We start from the raw sequence: 13,578 nt of genomic DNA on the forward strand, positions 1-13,578 counted from the left end.
TATGATTTTATGAGCTGAGAGTAACCCTTCATTGGAAATTAACGCTATTTTTTAAAATCTACTTTGCTCATGGTTTGTTAAGCAGTTGTGAATACATTCTAAACTTGGTATTAATGTACTAGGGGCATTACAGTATAACTCATTTTATCCGTGCTGATAAGGATGGGACTATTGGTGGTTCCTATTATCCATGTTTACCTACATATTTTAGGATTAAATGTTCTCTAGAATCCTCCTAGCCACAGAGAGCTGTGGATAATAGGATCCATTTGTCAATACTTCCAAATTACTCCTCTTGTCTGCACTCTCTCAATTCGAGGGCACAGATAATATGACAGATAGGAGGAGTGTGGCCGTACAATTCTGTATCAATAATGCATTGTATGTGTAACGTGCCAATGACTAAATCACCCGGAATGCACCTGATCTTGTCAAGTCTTGGAAGCTAAGCAGGTTTGAGCCTGCTGGTACATGTGGAGGGCAGCAGAGGGAAATATAGCTACATTTATTATTATACTCGATGTTCCCATTTATATGATCCCCACCTTCACCAACCCTACCCCACACAGACCAGCTTGGTGAAGTGTGGTGAAATAATCCCCATGCCTTAAACGGAGTGGGGAGGCCCTCATCCAGCAGTGGATTGACAAAAATAGTTTCTATGTATGTTGAACTTCTTTCGCACCGTATGTAGCCAAACGTGATAATCGGAGGTACGGAAATTGATCAATTGATTTGTTATTGTGCAAAGTGTTCATTAGCATTAATCTACTACTGACCTGGGCTTGGTATGCGAAATGACCAGAGGCTTCATGGGGGGTGACTGCGACAATGCCTGCTACTCTTGGACAAGGATGCAACAAACCAGATCTTAATTGCTGCTTTGGTGTCTAATTTCTGGCAATGTATTTCAACAATTTATTTTAATGCTCCACCAGGGTTCTGTTATGAATGGTGTTGAATCATAAATGTACCACAGCAACTGTATTCTTCAAATGATTTTCAACATCAGAAAGATCTGTCCATTTTATTTTATGTAAAATTTTGGGGAAATGAATTGCCTTATGTGACCTGAGGCAGAGGGGTGAATCACACCTGGGTGAGAAATAGCACCTTGTTAATTTCCTGTTGTTTAAATATATAATTCGTATTGGAAAAAGAGAGAAAGAAAATAATTAATGTAACAGGTGTCCCTAAAAATAATACATCAAAAAAAGATAAAGTAGCAGTCTACGCATGGGCAATGCAAGATGCAGTATGAAGATTATATACATTTGTCAGTGCGGTATAAACCATAATTTGCATGCAACTATTATTGTGTATTCCCATTAATATGTAATGCAAATCACACGTTTGATGATAACTTACAGAGTGACATATGCTATGATGCATGCCCATCATTTGTATCATCATCATGTGCGAACAATGCAATTGATAATTACTTTCAGGTAGAACAATTCGGTCATTGCGCTCTACCTAGACTGCCCTTAATTTCTTAGGTGGCACCAACTGCTCTAACGGTGCCTGTGTCTGGAACCTACAATAGACCAGCAACACCACCTCAACCCAATTGCCATCTACAGCAAAGCCACTTGGGAAGAAGTCTTACAACGATTTCCAGGCTAAATTGGCCATATTGGGCATTAATAACAGGACCACAGTAGAGTTGAGTTGCAGTTGGGTTAACAGCAGGAAGAGCTCTAACAATCCTCCGTGACTATTACAGTACCTCACACAAGGTTTCCGTTAGCGTTGGGCCACTGTGTGAGTGTGAAGGAAGGCCCTCTGGATGGCATGACAGTTGTTCGTTGTTGTTTACAGACTGTAATGTTCCATTGTTGGGAAAAGGCCTCCCCCTATCTGCTTCCATTCATCCATTACCTGCGTTGTTCTTGTGTAATGCCTTTTCTGAGCCATTTGCGTGTTGTTTTCAGTCCATTAATGTTTTGTTTGCACCCTTTGTGACAAAATCACCCGGAATGTGCCTAATCTCGCCAGATCTCGGGAGCTCAAGTAAGGTTGTGCCTGGAGAGTGTCCAGATAGGCGACTACCATGCATAATTATCAAGAGTTGAATTGTTGTACTGTACGCCGTCGTCTATGGCCTCGCCTTTACCAAAGTGCACTGACCAGCGTCGTGAAGCATAGTCACATAACGCTCATCAGCCTCATCGTCAGGGGAGGCCCTCAGCATCAAGCAGTGGATTAACTAAAGGGGCTAGACATGGACATTTCTGCTTAAAACGGGTTATTTAGTTCACTTAGGCAATATAAAATCGAACTTCATAAACATCGCTTGCTCACCAACATGCAAGGAAATAGTACGTTTTATATTATAGCAGGACGTCACAGGTTAGCAGATGACAAATTATAATTTTGCTATAAAAAAACACAATATGTTTTTTGTGCCAACCCACCCAAAATTAATTTTCACCCCGGTATTTTAAGCCATTATAAGTGGTGTTAATTAACGAAACCTGTCATTTTCTTCAGCACATGTTGACTTTGCTTCCCCATTTGCTTTCTGTGTTAAACTCGTCGAATAAACGAGACAGAGGTACAAATAAATACCGTATACACGTATCATTGTCACAATCATCAATGTATTTGTATTAATTAATATATGCTGTTTCAGGTTTAGGCTAGGATTATAATTTGTTTGAAATAAAATACATATTTTCATGATTACTCGTGAAAGTGGATGGTATGTTTCTGATTTAATAAGGAAATTGAGGTACAGCTAATTTTTCCCAAATTGCTTAAATGTACAAAGAAAATCAGTTTGTTTTGTTTCTTCCGAAAAATTATTTACAGTACTGTACTTAACTTGCTCATCGTGAGAATACCTTCGTAGTTTCAACATTACCTAGTATTCCCTGCACTCTGCTGTTGCCGATATTTTAGTGATAAATATTGTAAAGATGTTCATACTGGAGGTCTGCAGTGAGTAAGAATGACGGTTCATAATAATTCATAATACGGTGACAATAATATTGATGTTGTCGGGGGGATGGTATATAATCACTCATTATGCCAATACAGCCATTAGAAAAATTATATTTCCTTCTCTTTGCCTTACTCAATGTAGCATGATGTGCCATGCTACTCGGGTAGAAAGCATGATAGTTACACAGAGCCTCGAAAAGGCACAGCTCATGTGTTGGGGATGCATGGGGTCTCGTGCTTTTACGTGTAAGTTGTGGAGCCCAATCCTTGTGACTGTATTTGGCTATCATTTCATCACTTTTTGGTGGAATGATGGCTGTTTTCATATACAATTGGAAACATTTCAGATTTTTTTCATTCACGTTTGGCCAACACCACACAAGAACGCACCCGTGTATTCCCACTTCTCATGTCACAATAAGGGAATGGTCCAAAGCGGGTGGTGTTATTGTGGAATCATCCATGGCACAAGTTGTCGACAATTATGTGTGGCTTGTGCGGGTAGCATTGACAGGGCATGGTGGCACATTGTGAACATATTTACATGCGTTTTTAGCACCTCTATTTTTTATGCATTTGTACGTGAACCCTAGAACTGTTTTGTAGTGCTATAAACATTTAGCTAAGTTGTGGAATGAAGGCTCACATGCACACGAAGATGGCAGTGATAATCAAGCCAAATGAAGCTATAGTACCCCATATTTAACACTCCCAAGTTCCACACCCAGATTTAAGAATCCTTTGCTCGCCATCTCACAGACCAGCGGGCAGTTTCATGAATCTCCACACAATTCACCAACTTTTACCTCCACAACACGAATGACAGGATTCCAAAAAAGTGTGAAAACCACCTTGGCGTGAATTGCAGCCCGGTGATTTGAGTGCATTTTTATTATACATAACGTATAGGGTACATTGGAGATATTTTTTCCTTCTTATAAAGAACAGATCACAGCATATGTTTATTATGGCATTTAATTATTAACGTAAACTATGTTTACAAGGAAAACAGAAACATTTACTAGCTATGCTATAGTTAACAAATATCAACACAGCATCTTGAGATGCATTTGTATTTCGATGTTATATAATGTCATGTTGTATTGCATTGGAACACATTGTTTGCAACAAATAGAATACAAGTCAAGGTGTTAAATGATGGTCGAGGCAATGAAGACATGACACAAATAATGTTACATTTCAGTAAAATATTCCTGAATTGCCATAGTTTCTGCAGCATTATAATACAAACTCACATCAATTACTGAAATGTGTATTGATCGGTGGTGCTGCACACCTGTAATCCAGCACTTTGGAGGCAAGGGTTGGTGGATCACACGTGTTTATGACACTGCCTTCCTCTGGGTATCGGGGTGCGATAACATGGATCACCAGCACTAGACAGTTCAGCAAAATGTGCACTAATCTCCAACACGTTTAATCTGTAAGACATCATGTTACCCTATCACAGGTGTGGGTTTTTTTCTGGGTGTTCCAGTTTCCCCCCAACACATATAACACGTATTAATTGACTGGAGACATCTTTACATACAGAGGATCACAGAGGTTAGGCAATTGCTGCCACTTGCTTAGTGCCTGACTGATTTCTCGCTTGTCTGTGGTTTCTCGCGTCTGTCAGTAATATATTTTTCTTTGAGAGTGAGCGAATAATGTGCACGTTATTATCATCAAAGCTTGAGTATGAAAACTGTAGCCATGGGTGAAGGTACCACACAACAGTCAGTAATAATTCTCCACAACACTCCTCGAGGTAGTCAACAAGTTCTGCTACCTCAGCTTCACGGTGACTGATATAACCTGTCGCTCGAAGAGGAATTAAATGTTCGCATTGGGCAAGGCAACAACCCCTTTTAGCAGACTCATGAAGCATTTGTGGAACAATTACCAAGCTATTCAGACACAAGTGCTGATTTACCAAGCCTGTGTCCTTTGCACTCTGCTGTATGGTAGCGAGACATGGATCACCTACAGCCACCAAGAGAATATGCTCAGCAGCTTCCATCTCTGCTGTCTGCATCACATCCTAGTATTATTTGGCAAGACAAGATCACCAACGCAGATGCCCTTGCCCAGCATACTGGCCCTTCTATATTGCCTTGGACATGTGCACAGAATGCACAATGGATGCATACCTAGATAATGCTCTATGGTGAGGTAGCACATTCCAAAAGACATACAGGTCCCCTAAAATTCAAGCTTAAAGATGTCTGCAAGCACCTTTGACATGGACATCAATACCAACACGTGATAAAGCTATGGCAAGGGAAAGGTAAGACAGGCGTGATGGACTCTCTAGGATTGGCTCATGAAACCGTGCCCTTAAATTACTTCAGAAGGTCCGAAATAATCACGAACGAGGGAAGCAGGGAGCCGGCAATGAGTCATCCGCAGTGGACTACAAGTGCGACAAATGCAGGAGCCTCCAGGATCGGCCTTTACAGCCATTATAGGATGTGCAAATCAAACGAAGTGAAGTCATTCATATTATTGGAAGAAAAAAAACCCCTGTAACTTCCACCGTCTGATCTTGACGGAAGGATGCCATGGAGAACCTTGTGTCAACCGTTACTGCCAGAATAAGCGCATCAGCTGTTGGACACGTTTTAATCTTTTAAAATGTTCTGCCTTGCTGTTGCTATGCTTAGGCATGCGCTTATGAATGCTTCTTTACTAAAATTGGCATCGTGTGTGTTTGGCATGCATTGCTTTAGAATATTATTTGGAGCTGTTCACGTATGTGAGAAAGAGTTGAATGCAAAATATGGGCAATTGAAAATATATCACGAAAATAACCACGGATATTTGAATCCATAATAGCATGTAAAGTCTTCACAAATGTAAGACATTTCTGATGCAAGCTGCTGTTGCTTATATCATGAAATTGTGGTTTCACGTGGTAGTGATACTTCTAATTACACTATGTAATAAAATTTAGGTTCCTGGGTAGTAAGTGTTATTTCGTAATTGCTTATGCCTAAACAGTATAGAAAATGGCTATTATTCCCCACAAACTTGGCTTTTGTGACCAGGACAGTGATATTTTGAATTGATCTATTTCAATGAGAAAACTGGCGAATTTGTGTATTTTCGTTCACATAAAGTCAGAAAAAACAACGTGTGAATACAAATTTACATGTATTTATACTAAAGTAATACAAAAATTACTACAAAGATTTAGAAGTGAGTAGTTTTTCGATATTTACGATTATACTCTAAATCACTTTCACGAATCAGCCCCTAAATACAGTCTCCCATCATGTTCTCGTTATACTGTCCTTGGTAGTGGCGTTCAAAGTCCAGTATATCCTGGTGGAAGTGCTCTTCTTGCTCCTCCGAGTACGCTCCCATGTTCTTGAATTATCAAGATGAGCAGAAAAAATATGGACTTTGAGGGACATCCTACAGCCCATCGTGCTGTGGTTCGTCACCAGTCTCAACCAGCTCCACATAGTTGTCGACCTTGTGATTGTCCAGGAAGCCACGAACTACTGCGACAAAGCTGTTCTAAGCCGCTTTCTCCTTACTAGTGAGCTTCTTGGGGAATTCATTGCATTCCAGGATCTTCTTTATCTGTGGGTAGACGAAGACACTGGCTTTGACATTTGCCTCAGACAGCTTAAGGAATAAGTCTTGAAGGTACTTGAAGGCTGCCGACTCCTTATCTACAGCTCTGACAAATTGTTTCATAAGGCCCAATTTGATGTGCAGTGGTGGCATCAGCACCTTCCGGGGGTCCACCAGTGGCTCCCACTTGACGTTGTTCCTCCCCACAGAGAACTCGGTCCGCTGTGGCCAGTCCTGACTGTGGTAGTGCGCCTTGGTGTCTAAATACTTTGTAGTCATTTTTGTATTACTTTAGTATAAATACATGTAAATTTTTATTCATATGTTTGTTTTTTTCTGAATTTATATGAACGAAAAGACACAAATTCGCCCGTTTTCTTATTGAAAATATGTTAATTTTTAAATATCAATGTCCTGGTAACAAAAGCAAAGTATGTGTAGAATAATAGCCATTTTCTGTACTGTTGAGGGATACGCAATTAGGAAATAACACTTACTACCCAGGAAACATTTTTCCTGTTACAGTGTTATGAAGCAATCCTATAGAATTTGGGGGATAGAAGGGGCTAAACACCCCCCACCCCTCCCTTCCGCATTGAATTGTTGAGTCCCACAATTACATTCTCAGTCAATTACAAAAAAATGTCTGTACAATAATTGCAAAAATAAAATATTACAAAAAAGTGATCATTACCAAAGTTTGTCCTCGTATACCTAAGGGAGTTAGAGCTAGTGGATGGTAGACTAAAGAAAATTGTAATGTTACTCATTTTTCAGTGTTTAAAGTCTTCTTAACACTGTTTCTAACGTGCTTCTAGTGAGTATTGTTTTTTTATGTATGCCTCCTCTCTAAACAAGATCACTCTGCAGGGTTGTCTTTAATACGAAGGTTTGTATGACGCCAAATTAATATTCTTTCGGCTTCCACTTTCCTCCCAGCAACGACAGAGATCTTGTAAAAAGATTGGACATGTCGATATTTACAAGCACCTGGTTGGCCATTAAATATGAAAACGAGTAAAACACGCACAGGTTGTTGAAGCCACAACAGATCAAAAGTTTCTGAAGACAAATTCTTTTCATTTTACAAACTGGAGACAAATTATTATAGGCCTAACTTTAGATTTTAACTCGTGGCTCTCGAAAAGAAAACGTATTTTCGAAATAAATTCTCAGTATTGTTTTGAAGCTTTCGTGACTGCAGGAATCCATACTCTTTGGTTTTTTCGATAAAGTCACGTAGGTTGAATAATAATAATAGATCACGACGTTTCGATCGCAACACAAGCAATCGTCATCAGTTGGGACAACCACGGCAAGAAAAAACCCGCCTACTTCAGGAGTTTTTTTCTTGCTGTGGTTGTCCCACCTGATGACGATTGCTTGTGTTGCGATCAAAACGTCATGATCTATTACTGTTCTACCTACGTGACTTTACCGAAAGAACCAAAGAGTATAAATTCTCAGTAATGAGACAGAATTTTTTGGGTGAAGTCTTTAAATGGTCTTTGCTTGCATTATGACTGCTCCCTTGAGCAATTCAACTGCCTAAGCTGCTGTAGAGCCATGCGGGTTAGTGCTATTCTTTTATCCTGATTCTAGCACGGAATGTCACCTGATGCACATTGGCAAAGGTATTTTCGTCTTTATGGCATCAAAGTGGTGATTGCATACACAGCCGTTATTTACATCCAGGAAAATTAGTTGGTCTTTATTTCTGGTTCCCTGTTCATAGTGGGATCATGCAACAACGAAGGGATGAATGGATTTTTTTTTTTAAAGTTAAAGCCCTTAGCTTATTAGTTGTATATAAAGAAGCAGTCTTGGGGGGGGGGGGGGGAATCGTAACCCAGTGATTAGTGCACTCCACTGTGAAACTAGCAACCTGAGTTTGATTGCCAACCATGGTTAGCATTGGAAGTGAACGATATCTGACTCATGGTCGAATAAACGTCTATCATCGACATGGCATGAGAAGGCCTTAATTCAGCAGTGACTGATCATGATGATTAAGAAGAAGAAGCACTCATGGCGCAAAATGTCAGATATTACACCAAGCAGCAGCGGTACAGCCTGAAAACATCGTAGAGAATATCATGTTGCCTTATAGTGGTGGATAAAATGTAACAGGAAAAGCCTTTCTTCCCCTCCACACCATTTCCTGGGTTCCAATGGAAGGCCCTATCTGGGAAACCTTCTGTGTAAGCTGTGTTCCACGCCGCGTTGTGCAATTGTGACAAGGTTCCGTCCTCCCTATTGAGCATTCGCGCAGAGCACACATCCCTACTTTATCTTTACAAAGCACCGTAAGGAATTAGCGCACATCTTATAGTCGTGAGAGAGAAGAGATGGTATTTTCAAAATATTTTGTTGCTAAGACATATCATGTGATGAGGGGTTAACTAATAAAACAAAATAACACCAGTCCTGCTCATGTAGCTTAGTCAACACATTTAGTACAGCAAAGACCACCTCTGATTTGATATTATGCACAGTGAGGTTTAGTCTGTGTAAATAATGTCATGTTTATTTCACATGGTATATACGTTCATGTTCACAAAGCAGTTAATGATGCACGTGTGCCAACACACAGAGTAATAGGGAGTGTATCCTGGTCTCATGTGTCTCTATCTCTGGTCTGCAGTGTGACAATGCCAAAGGGATGAAGGCTTTTTTTGATGCCATCAAGAACGAATCCAAGTACCGGATGATTTTTGGTGGCGTTTGCCCCAGTGTGACATCTACAATCGCAGAGGCCTTGCAGGGATGGAACCTGGCACAGGTACGTTCTCTCTCAGCTGCCTCCACACTACTCTTCGCCAACAAGACGTACCGTAGCCCATCCCATATCCCGTCCCATAGCCCTCATCTTAACCTTTATCCGTACCGTTTGATGTCTCCACCAAGTTGTTTAAATCTAGATTTGAAGTTTTCGTGACTGCAGGGATCCATACTCTTTGATTCTTTCGGTAAAGTCGTATATACCTTATACCTACGTGACTTTACCGAAAGAACCAAAGAGTAAGTTGTTTAAAGTCTTGTTCTGACCCCTTTTTATCGATTTGTAATCAATGGTGAACTTTGATTCCCACTGGGTGAGGATGGTTAGAGCTGACCTTGTTCTCACCTCCCCACACACTCATTTCTCAACCAGTTATTTTTCTTGCAATATTGACTTTGTCCCAAAGGTCACGCATCACCCTTTGTGATTTTGTCAAAAGGTCATATTCATCAAAAAGTCTCAGATTGTGACACGGTGACCTTTAATGTTAACAATGGCAGTGAACGTGTACGGAGGTTCTTTCATTGCACATTCCAGGCACACAGTGAACACGCCGGGGAACAAAGGGCAGCCCTTCAGCCCCTGTGCCTGCACCGCTTGTGCGAAGTCTATCTGAAGTTTAAGCATAATTTTTAACCGCATCTTCAGCAATGGCATGATGTCATACGGTTGTGCTTTTAAATATTGATGATTTTGTTTAAGCAAATGTTTAGCGGTTTATAACATAATATAGCATACATATGAGTTCAGGATAGTTAAGTGTCATTGTGGAATTTGGGATCCACGGTGAGTCGTGAAACTGATGCCCTGAAATTGATTCTCAGCCACGGCTAACATCACTTGTTGTGGGCGATATCTATACCAGTTCTGGGAGCCCCTTCACCAACCTGCACTGACCAGTGTGATGAAGTATGATCAAACAACCCCCGTTACTCGGGTAGCATAGGGACACCTTAATCCAGCAGTAGATTGACAAAGGACTGTAAATTATAATTTTTTGAAATAATGTTGAATTTAATTGTATCCTTTCAAGTGTTGTATATTTTACTTAAAGTATGTTGTTCTACTTTATTTCAATGTCTCTATTATACTTTCATTGCTTCGGAAGTCCAAAATAGCCGCAAGAACTCTTTGTTTGATGAGAAAGATAGAATATTATATTGGCCACACGACTATGAATGTATGAATAATGTATACTTAAATTATAATGATATAAAACAGGATAATAATCGCTAAAGGGTAATAAACTGTTCATACCACAGCGAGCATCTATTACTGCACATGGGATGCGTATTGTTATTTAAAATGAATGGCATAATTGCGGGCTTGTAGTGGACAGCAACCAAAAAACTGGATTAACTGTATTCTGAATGAGCAAACATGTTGACTTAGAGACCTACAGGTCAATGGCTTTGCATTTCATGCGATATACTGCTTTTTTATTTACCGCTGAATCCATTGTTCACGTAAAGATAAAGACCCTCATATTTCAGGTCACATTCTTGCATTCCGAACATTTTTTGGTGGGCACTTCCCCTGTTGACTTAATATGAATTGCATTTAGATTTTTTAAAATGTAAAACGAAGTGTAATCGTTGTGTATTGAATTCGACTGAGTCGCAGACGTAGACTTGGAGGCAATACATTTATTTAACTCCAACACACGGGGTAACTACCTCTTAACAGAATAACAACCTATGGTGGTGACGACCAGGCTAACTACACTAATTACACCGTGACTAGCTACGACGGACCAGGACCACAGCTCAGGTCCACGTGTTGGAGACTCGTTGAACGTAGAACGTAGAATGTTGACGAAGGTTTCTTCAGGATGAACAACAACGCCAGTCCCGCTGGGGACCCTGCTTATATTCTCTGAGGTGTGGCTGGCTCCGCCCTTGGCCACGACCACCTTCCAGAATCCTCAGGAATGATCTCGATGCTAACCATGTGACCACCCCTAGCCCCCACTTGGGGCCCCTTTGTAGACTTAACTGGTCACGTGTCTTCTCGGGTCAACCAGAGTGCCATGGCCTTGAGTAACTTCATTCCTACGGTCGGCACTCCCACACCCTGTCCTGTAGGGTTGGCACTGCACGCCAAGCGTGGTGCCATCCAGCGCTATCCATCAGCACTCACCGGGCCCCTCTATGGCCGGTACTACACCCACACCATTGTGGTATCCGTGATGTCGTTCCACTGCACGCTGTGCCTCTCTCGGGCCGGCACTGCACAGTGACATCCCGCGATGTCACTACAGTTGTGTATAATAACAGCCAAACGTGTGTTAAAATCTGCTTTACCTTTATCTGTTGAGTGTATTGAAATGCTTGAGGGAGTGTGGATGATCCTTTCAGGGGAACACCACTCGATGGTGGTTGTACAAGTGGCCGCAGTATCGATTGCAGCGCCTTCCGAGCCTGTTTTACTCATTAAGACACAGGCTGCTGCTGTTGCTGTGGGGTTAGCTGCCTGTTCTGCAGAGGTTTCTACCCGATTGGTGGAATGACCCGAACGTACACAGTATCAATCTCAACGTTCCCAACCGCACGTTTGAACGTCTCGCAATAAATTAGGGATTCGTTAAACCGTGATTCGTCCATACTCTAATGCGTTTGTCCGTGCAATTCAAACGTTTTCATTTTAATTAGCAAATGTATTGTTTATGCATGTTCCACACGAGCCGCATAGCTAAGACATAAAATTATAAAGCTGAGTTTTAGGTTACCTCCATAAATATAATCCTTTCTAATCTATGCACTTTTATTTTTAACCCTGGTGAAAGCTGACCCCATTTTGCACTAAATTCAAAATCCTCGGCTTAAATTGAACTTTTCGCGGCATCAAGGATGCAATCGATGAACCGGGTGTCTAGTTCTGGAATAGCAGCGCTGTAAAGTTGGGCTCAAGAGTCTTTGTAAGGGGGCTGACTTCCTATTACAGCAACTTGACTCCAACGTCGACATGCAACTCCCGTTCAACAATCATCTGTAAATCCTCGTTAAAAGCGGTGGCGTTTCATAACCACTGCCATTGTGCACAGTTGATTTAGACGGTTGTACTGCTGAGTTCTTCACTTTGCATATTGGAGAGCGGTAACGTATTTCGAATGATTAAAACTAAAATAAATTACAGTCGTTCATAATCCTTCAATGGATGAAGGCCTCCTAAAGCCATCGCCATCTCCCGCGGTCCTGTGATGTAGCAATCCATCTAGCGCCTGCACACGAGCTGATTCTGTTCCTCCAGGTCTCTGGTGAATGTCCGCTTGGCTGCCATCCCCGTCGTTATTCTTGATGCATATTGTAATCATCTTTAATAATTAATGAACAATGATGTTATTATTACTTACATTATCACGTGAACAACTATATGCACATTAATGAAGGCACACTTTACAAATACCTCTCAGGTGTATTCATTAAATTAAATAATAACTGGGGGCTAGGTGCTTATTGTGCATCACAATATCTATTAATTAACTACGGTATCTCATTAGATTGCAACAGGGTTGCACAGCAGTCACTCCACGTTATTTCTGGGCGTCTTAACTGGAACATGTTTATGGTGAGCTGGCAGTTCCTCTCTCTCTGTGAGCCCTGTTCACGTTTACAAAACTATGCACCGCTCTCTCACTAGCCCTGCACACAAAGTGAGTAGCCACTCTTCTGACATTGGCCCAGCTTACTGCTCATAGACCCTGTCCTCTGCAGCTTACGCTTACTGCTCAGGCAGCCACTGCCCTATGTCCATATCATGAACCGAGTGTGTGGCCAAAAATGTTGTCATGGGACAAGATTCCGGTTTTGATAGAAGCTTCAGGACACCGGGACAGACTGTCTGGCCAAACCAAGACGTTTTGTAGCCTTAGCAACACTTCCTCTGACTACTGGAGGAACATGTGTGTAATGCAAACTCACCTTTAGACATGCCATTGACATTCTGACAGGATGTTTGGTGCAAACAAATGACTTTCCCTTTCCAAGTCACCATTATTTTGTGTGACCCGTTGGATGAGAAGGAATTACGCGAGCCAGTTGGCTGACAGCAAGTTGCAGGGCCAAGCAATTTTCTTGCAATGATCACTGCTTTTAATTTGTCTGGCGGACCAACGCATCGGCAGCAGGGCCTGACCTCCTGCTCCCACACCCACTCCTGTGCACAGCCAAAGATTAAACGCGGAAGGTTAGAAAAGCAATCGTATGAAGACTGCGGTGGTGTAGAAGTCATCCCTGTTGCTTATATCGTTTCCTGTCGTGGTGACT

General features: G+C 41.3%; 1 protein-coding gene across 8 annotated transcripts in view; it reads left to right on the forward strand.

The window, feature by feature from the left end:
• LOC116948019 (gamma-aminobutyric acid type B receptor subunit 2) overlaps window positions 1-13,578 on the forward strand; it is a 161,116-nt gene that overhangs the window by 13,040 nt on the left and 134,498 nt on the right. For all 8 annotated transcript variants that reach the window (XM_032964323.2, XM_032964330.2, XM_032964321.2 and 5 more), the window contains exon 2: window positions 9,176-9,313. In XM_032964323.2, coding sequence (XP_032820214.1) covers window positions 9,176-9,313 — 138 coding nt within the window. The remainder of the gene's footprint in view (window positions 1-9,175; window positions 9,314-13,578) is intronic.

This window comes from Petromyzon marinus, chromosome 2, assembly GCF_048934315.1.
Source record: "Petromyzon marinus isolate PM22_M1 ecotype Great Lakes invasive population chromosome 2, UKy_Petmar_22M1.pri1.0, whole genome shotgun sequence".
Taxonomy (NCBI): Eukaryota; Metazoa; Chordata; class Hyperoartia; order Petromyzontiformes; family Petromyzontidae; genus Petromyzon; species Petromyzon marinus.